This window comes from Musca autumnalis, unplaced genomic scaffold, assembly GCF_047663935.1.
Source record: "Musca autumnalis isolate F117 unplaced genomic scaffold, ASM4766393v1 scaffold_2, whole genome shotgun sequence".
In the NCBI taxonomy this organism is placed as follows: domain Eukaryota; kingdom Metazoa; phylum Arthropoda; class Insecta; order Diptera; family Muscidae; genus Musca; species Musca autumnalis.
The window spans coordinates 194,594,618-194,602,490 of NW_027411755.1; the positions used below are offsets into that span (position 1 = coordinate 194,594,618).

Sequence of the window (7,873 nt, forward strand, 5' to 3'; positions counted from 1 at the left end):
CCAGACCCCACCTATTTTTTATTGAAAAATTTCCAAAATTTTTCTTAAAATTGAGTTTTTTCTACATTATTTGACAGAATGAATACCATTTTATGAAATTTGTCGCATTTCACCCTACCATGTCTTCAAAATTGCACGTAAAAGGTCGCAAAGTAGGAGATGGGTTTGAAATCAGTGTACGTACCACAACCTAAAAAAAATTCCTTGGAAATAGGGTTACACATTTATTTTAGACAATTTTGCACATAACTGGACAAATAAAACCCATTACAAAGCCTTTATGCTCTTTTTGTGGAGTGGAAGAAAGTCCTTAGGACATATGCCCTCATTTACCTATTGATATTATCGTTATTGCACTGCAATAAGCTGTAAAGTTATAAAATAGACCCTATTCATTCAGAGTAATACCCCAAAATAAAATATAGTGCATTGGAGTTATATATAAATAGGATTTTCGAGCATAGAGACAAGAAAAGTACGAATTTTTACTCCATAGGCATATGTCCGATTTTACTACCTTGATAAAATTATTTAAATTTAGTGTTTTTAGGTATGTTTTTTTGACAAATAACGATTATATATGTAAGATTAGGATCTTTAAAACATATTCTACAACTTTTTATACGAAAATATTAATTAAGTTTACTAAAAAAATTATATTTATTACATGGGTCTGGCCAGACTCATGTGTTACGAATGTGACAAACAATATTGGTGTCCAACGAAGGGTTAAGATGTTAAAAAAAAAAAAACTATGATAATATCGATAATATCCAAAATAAACAACAGATTTTAAATATTTTATTTTTGTGATTTTTATGAAATTTATTTAAGATGTTCAGTGTCGTGAAGTGCGCGTTTTTTAATAACTTTAATAATAATGATAACTTTAATAAATGATGAAAATAGTTGTGAGTAAGATCGAATTGGGCTGTGTAACTTATCATTTCATAAAAAGGGAAGAGTTTTTTTTACCAATTTCCATCGAAACATCTTGCGCAATTTGCAGATAAATATGCACATATTTTCGTTGATTCAGAATGTCAGAATATAGCCAGAACCAATCAAGCAGAAGAACGAATTTACAAACTTATGATATAAAACGCTGTTATAACAACAAGTTCCAAATCAAGTTCGGAACTTCACGAAAGTTAGGATAAATATCGCCAATTTCATAGATCCAAACAAGTGGACTATCCATCCAAGAGATGTCTCAAATCACACACATCTCTGACACTTGTTTACATATTAAAATAACATTGAAGCTGGTATAAACTAAGGCAAATGTAATATTAAAGTGACTTACCTTTAAATATGTTCAATTTCTAACTGTTTGTTTGATTATTTCTTTACTTTTTGTATTTTTCTTTAAAACAATCGCGAACTTGAAACATCACAACAAAATCTAATTCAAATCGAAGCTTTCACGTACTCTCTTTTTTCTCTACCTCTTCTTTAAATGCTTAGTCACTTTGAACTGATAGCATACTCAGTTATTGCTACTAGTCTACGTAACGTAGGTGGTACACACACGCAAAGCACATCGAATAAGGTAGCTGTGAAATCTTGCCAGTTGGAAATGCCGTGACCAAGTTGCTAAGGTGACTTTTAAGAAGGAAAAGGAGGCAGGCAGATAATGTGTCATGTAAAATACGTTTACAGCGATGTGTCCACGTCAAACAAACAATTTCCAGGATGAAACACAAAAGGTAAGTTCTTTTTATTGCATCTCATATTTATTAGTCCTCTATTTCACCCAAATACAAAGTTTTATCACTCGAAGCCGATACAATTAATGGCTCCTTTGAACTAAAATCCACATCATTAACACTACCATTGTGGCCGGGAAGTTTATATAGAATCCTTCGGCTTGTTGTATCCCATACATAGACATAACGATCTGCAGAGCCAGCTGAAATTGTACTACCATCCGGCGACCAGGCACAACGTAATAGATTCTTTTCGAAATTATGTTGATGCCCTTGGAAGATTTTAACACACCTTTCTCCCGGAACATAGGGGCGTATATCCCAAATCCTTAATGTATTATCCATAGAATTTGATAGAATATAAGAACCATCTGGAGACAGCGAGAGGCCCGTAATAGTATCAGTATGTCCTTTTAGGGAATGCAATACTTGCTGTTTACGTATATCCCATACCTTAACTTCATTATCAATACCACCGGAAATAACTTGGTCAGAGGTATCATTAAATGTAACAGATGTTACTTGATACGGCGCATCCAAGGTATGGGCGGATAACTTTTTCCGAGCATCCCAAATGCGTATGGAACGATCATCTGAACCGGAACACAGCATTTGTTGGCCACGTCGTGTACCCTGGACAGAGTTTACAAAATGTGTATGTCCCTTTAGACGTCGTACCCTTTGTCCCGTGCCAATATCCCAAATAGCTAGGGTTTTATCGGTGGAACATGTAAACACCTGGGAACCCTCTGTATTGAAATGTGCCTCTAACACGGCACCAGTGTGTCCCGACATGGCCAAAATATTCTCACAATCACCATAAACATTCCAGATATCTAAAGGGGAGAGAAATCTAATGGTGAAACTGTTTTCAGTCACTTGTCAGTCTAACTTTTTACTTACATATTTGCCTGTCGAAACCAGATGATAGCAACATCTCACCCTCTGGATGAAATTCTGTGGTAAAAATCTCTCCCTGATGTCCTTCCAATAACATAATAGGTGCCTGTAGATTTGATGTTCTTCGTACACCCTAGGAAGATAGAACATTACTTTTACCTTATGGATTTGTTTGTTTTGCTTTGTCCTTACCGCTTCCATCAAAGCCTTGTCGCGATTAGTGTATGCCACCAAATCACTTTTGGTCTTCTTTGGCTCCTGGGCCAACACAAGGCTGGAACTTGGTCTTTTGGCCATTTTGTATAGAATAAACTTTGTATGTTTTGTTAATAAATTTCGTAATTTTAATAATTTTTAGCAACACCGCGTTTATCTTGTATACGTTCAATTGTAAAAGAAAACAAATAATAATGTTGCTGTCAATGCCAATCTGTGTGAGAGCGAGAGCAAGGGTACACAACAGGGTGATTCGCAAGAAATAAAATAAGAAAAAGTGATGCCATTTCTATTACGTGTTACAAAGGGATGTTCACATCATACTCATATCATTTTTGCAACAGTAATAAAGAAGAGAGGGGAAATATTTTATTTAAATAAAGGAATTTAGTGAATTTTGTTTAAATGATGGAGTTTTATAATTTAAATGCTATGATTATATGTTGCATTTTATAATTTACTAGCGGACCCGGCGAACTTCGTCTCGCTATTAAGGAATAAAATTTCATACAAAAATTCAATTTTCGATTTTTCCAATTTTCCGACTTTTCCAGAGAGACCTAGCCGTTCTCATTTTATGAATTACTATACATTTTTTACACCATTTTTATATATATAGATTACATTTCAAAGGACAAAATTAATTATTTTTGAATTTACCATTACTTTATGCCACGTTTAGACTATGCTTGGTCTAGCAAATTCAGTGGAGTTAAGTTGTCATTTCTACACAATATATGCCAAATAAATCGAGATAATGCAGTTAATCATAGTATAAGTGGATAGTCTAAACCAAGTTTTAAAGTACCAACCACAATCGGTCCCCTGAGCGACGCATAAAGGCCTATCTCGATACTGAAAACCCAACTACATTCGGTTCGTTGAGTGTCGCATTAACGCATTGAAGTCCTCGACACAATGGTTCAACGGTGGACGGTTCTATGCTGCGGATTGACTCGCAGGAATCTTCACCGCAACAATTATATGTTTGTGTTCGTATAATTTGTTCGCCGCAATGCCAGCCTCGATGTCTTTGGTTCCTACAGGGATAGAAAAGAACTCCGGGACATAAATCTGTTTCGTTTGCCATAAGGCCGCCATCAGATCATCTGCTTTTTCACATGTATGACATCAGCTGTTCTGTACATTAGTATACTCAAAGTGACAACATACGTGTGAAAAAGCAATTGGTCTGATGGCCGCCTAAGTCAACATTGAAGGCCTCGGCACATATGGTCCGTGGAGTAGAGCTGGAAAACCATCGATATTCCCAACATTAGATATTTTCGATATAATAGTTTAAAAAAACGATTGCTATCGATATTATAGTTAATTTGTCACCACCATTAATTTGGAAATGAAAATGGCGGAAATGTCTACGCTTTTGTTGAAATTTTGCACAAATAGTTCACAGAAATCAAAAAGGAGAAAAAAGCAATTGCTTTTATTTAATAAAAATACATTTTACTTTTTCGAAAAATTTGTGCGTGTGGCTACCAACTTACGTTTTTACATCCACAAAACCGAATAGCAGCGAATTTCTGTGAATTTTAGGTTAGGGGTTTTAATCCGATAATATCGATAGACAAAATTATCTATCGATACTGTATTTTTAAAAAATAATCGATATTATCGATAGTGCCATCGATTTTTTGCCAGCTCTACCGTGGAGTGTCGCGTTAAGGCCTCTACACATACGGCGCGTTACAACAACCACATGAAAACTTCATGAAAAAAACTTGGCATCACTTACACATTTTTCATATGGTTGTTGTTGTTTTCAACGCGTCACACAACGGATCCTATGTGCCGGGGCCTTATTAAATCCGGTTAAGTGCAAACGGGGTATTAAGGGCTCGGCACATACGGTCCGTTGAGCGTCGCGTTGCAACAACCACATGAAAACTTCAAGAACAAACTTGGCATCACTTACACTTTTTTCGTGTGGTTGTTGTTATCAACGCTTGACGCGACGCACAGCGGACCGTATGTGCCGAGGGCTTTACATATCAACAGTTCTCATGGCACCGGCACATACGGCGCGTTGAGCGTCGCGTTACAGCAACCACATGAAAACTTCAAGAACAAACTTGGCATAACTTTTACTTTTTTCATGTCGTTTTTCGAAGCTTGAAACGACACTCAACGGACCCTGAAGGCCCAAATACATACGGTCCGCTGTGTGACGCGTTGCGCGTTGAAAACAACAACCATATGAAAAATGTGTTAGTGATGCCAAGTTTGTTCTTGAAGTTTTCATGTGGTTGTTGTAAGGCGACGCTCAACGCGCCGTATGTGCCGGGGCCATGAGAACTGTTGATATGTAATACCCCGTTTGCACTTAACCGGATTTAATAAACCCACTGGGCTTTAAATGTCAATTCCATAGCGCAAACGTCAAATAAATAATCATAAAGGTTAACTTTAGTGCAAAAGCCGTTTAATGGATGTATGAAATGGGTGCACACCCTAGGCTACTCTGGTCTTAGTTGCCTGCAGAATTGCTGCGTCAACTTTGTCTTCGGAATTCGAGACATTCCCGCAGTCTTCCCAACAACAACAAAGTTTTTGTTCAGGGCCCTGAAAGTGCATCATTCCAGCAATTCAACTACAATGGTCTCCGCAACAAAGTCAGGGAAATTGTAGTCTTTATGAGTCAGAGAAACATCCTGGACGCCGCGATGCAGGAAACACACCTTTAGCTTGCAGCATTGAGATAGTTACAACGTTTTGCGGAAGGATCGTGCAAGAAGCGGAGTCCAGACCTATCTCGCTTGAGTTTCACTCTAGTGGCCCATATATAGAATGTATAGGTGTAGGAGTAAACTGTGGGACTGCCGAGGTATAGTTACTTAATGTTAACATTCCGCCTATAAATAGTTCTGCCCTGCGTTATGTGGCCGACATTAATTCGTTTTTGGCGGGCAATAAATGCGCTGAGGCATTGCGTCCTAGGCAATGGCGAGAGGTTTACAGCGCTGGCCGGGCAAATTGATAGCAAGGTGAACGAAGATGCTCCTACGAGGATAAGAAGAGATTGCCACAGCTCGCCAAACGTCATCATTTCATGGCAACCCGTAATTTCGTTTGGCTCAGACCACCTCACTATCATCGTCTCTGTTAACAGATTGCCCAACTTTATAACATGAGACCCACTTACTTTTTTGAACCATGGAAAAACTGATTGGCAAGGCTTCAGAGTAGCATCCCTAGTGGACAGGCTTCCACCACCCAACACGTCAGGAAAAATCTGTAAAAAGATCCAAAGGTACAAACGAGAATAGGAATAGAATTCATATTGACGCAGTTGCGCCGGCAGTACAAAGGTGCAGTGTGAATGCCCTACTCGGAGTCCACTCCCCATCCATCGCAGCAGAAGAACGTCAGCTGCCATGCAAGCACGAGTGGTTATAGCCCAGATAAGATCCGGACGATTCACTGGCCTTAATTCATATTATTTTTGGCAAAATACTCAACACATGCCAGTGGATTGGGACCACCCGAAAGGCTGCATTTATTTAACCAGCTAATCTCACTCACCTGTCTTCTGATTCTTGAACGAAGCCATCCAGGTTGCATAATTTTTGACTCTGGACGCAGAGTTACGGTGTAGAGGCGCATGTAGATATGATTGTCTGTTCACAAGTTTATTTATCTGCGGTACCCTCAAGTTGTATGTTTGAACATCTCTGGTTATTTTTACATGTCTACTAATGTTAACTAACAGTTCTTGTTAGTTTAATATTCCACCGAAAGTTGAGCTATGTTGATTTATTTAAAGAATGTAATTCACCTATTTAAGTTGTTGTTGCTTTTCTTCCCCTGTTAAACGGTGTAACTTGCCTATGGTGATCTGTTCCAGCTGATGCAGTTTAGTTGGTCACATTGTTGATTGGTTTGTTACCTAGGCTGTAGCCTAGTGGAAACGTTCTGGATTCCGAGTTACGAGGCCCGGGTTCAAATCCCATGACTGGCGATTCATTATTTATTTTCTTTTTTTTATATTTTCTAATTCTTTTATGAATTTTTACAATAATTAAAGTTATTCATATCAATGTTTCTCTTCATTCCCATATTATTATGTAAAATCGGATCAATTATTGCTGATGACTGTCGTCGTCAGTAAAGTCTCCTTTTCCAAGGTGAACCCCATGAAGCAACTCGTTGCACTTGTCGAGTTGTGGATAGAATACTCGTTGTTTTTTCTACATGTATATGTGTATGTTAGCAACTTTTATTTATCATTTTCTTTATGCATTTCAGTCAATTCGGTTTTGAGTGAAAATGGTAGGATGAAGGTAGCCATCTTTCAACTTGGAAGGGTGCAATTGTATAGGTGATTCAGCTATTGATGCCTCATCTTGGCCAAGGTTACAAATGGGTGTGGCGAGGAAGCCATCTTTCACATTTTCATTCTCGTCATAAAAGAGTTCACTTCTATTATTAAAGGAATTCTTGTGCAATTTTATTTTTTTTCTGGTCAGCCAAAGTTGGCCTTAATTGTTAAACAATTATCCAAGTTTATCTCCAAGTGGAGTTTGGTGTAAAGTAGAAGTGCAAACAATTAAATACATTTGTGTTTTTATACCGACTTCCTGAGTTGACCTCCACCAAAATAACAATCCCATATTGTATACTTGCTGGTGACCCTTGGATGCATTTCATTTCCTGGCCTGGAACCTATATGGTTGCCTACTGGCAATATTTTTTTCCTTTTGCTCTGGGACTTGTTGTTAATGGTAAGATCATTAAAAAGAACAAAATCGCTGGGTGATCTGAAAGCTGATGGTTTCTTTGGTTCGTTGTTTCTTTATTCGTAGACTTCCCTTTTCCCCTCTTCAAATGTCTAATCTCCGTAGTCCATAGCCGTTGCATTGGAGAAAATTACTCACAAAAGTTGGTGAATTCAGTTGCCTACAGCCATACGAACGATCGGTACTGTGATTGGAAGAAGTAGTGACAGAAAATCCGTCGGAAAGTGCGATTCAACCATATCAAATAATCCTTAAGTGATTTTGTTTGGCTCGGAAAAAAGTGAAAAAAGCACC

At 37.8% G+C, this 7,873-nt stretch overlaps 2 protein-coding genes across 4 annotated transcripts in view; both read right to left on the minus strand.

The window, feature by feature from the left end:
* Window positions 1–1,442, minus strand: part of LOC141395051 (uncharacterized) — an 84,190-nt gene extending 82,748 nt beyond the window's left edge. For 2 of the 3 annotated variants that reach the window (XR_012410536.1, XM_073970432.1), the window contains exon 1: window positions 1,307–1,442. The gene's annotated coding sequence lies outside the window, so the exon portion shown is untranslated. The remainder of the gene's footprint in view (window positions 1–1,306) is intronic. The other variant, XM_073970433.1, reaches the window with a different exon arrangement.
* Window positions 1,443–1,714: 272 nt separating this feature from the next.
* Window positions 1,715–3,034, minus strand: LOC141395055 (U5 small nuclear ribonucleoprotein 40 kDa protein). Its single transcript, XM_073970449.1, has 3 exons — window positions 2,802–3,034; window positions 2,613–2,742; window positions 1,715–2,545 (listed from the first exon to the last, which is right to left on the minus strand). Exons 1-3 carry the CDS (start codon window positions 2,904–2,906, stop codon window positions 1,740–1,742), a joined length of 1,041 nt encoding a protein of 346 aa, XP_073826550.1. The 5' UTR covers window positions 2,907–3,034; the 3' UTR covers window positions 1,715–1,739.
* Window positions 3,035–7,873: the final 4,839 nt, after the last annotated feature.

Bases quoted from the DNA above. Each gene is read 5' to 3' on its own strand.
- LOC141395055 (XM_073970449.1), bottom strand. From the start codon at position 2,906: ATGGCCAAAAGACCAAGTTCCAGCCTTGTGTTGGCCCAGGAGCCAAAG. The intron at 2,743-2,801 runs GTAAGGACAAAG...CTATCTTCCTAG, and splicing joins ACAAGGCTTTGATGGAAGCG to GGTGTACGAAGAACATCAAA. The intron at 2,546-2,612 runs GTAAGTAAAAAG...TCTCCCCTTTAG, and splicing joins TGGTTTCGACAGGCAAATAT to ATATCTGGAATGTTTATGGT.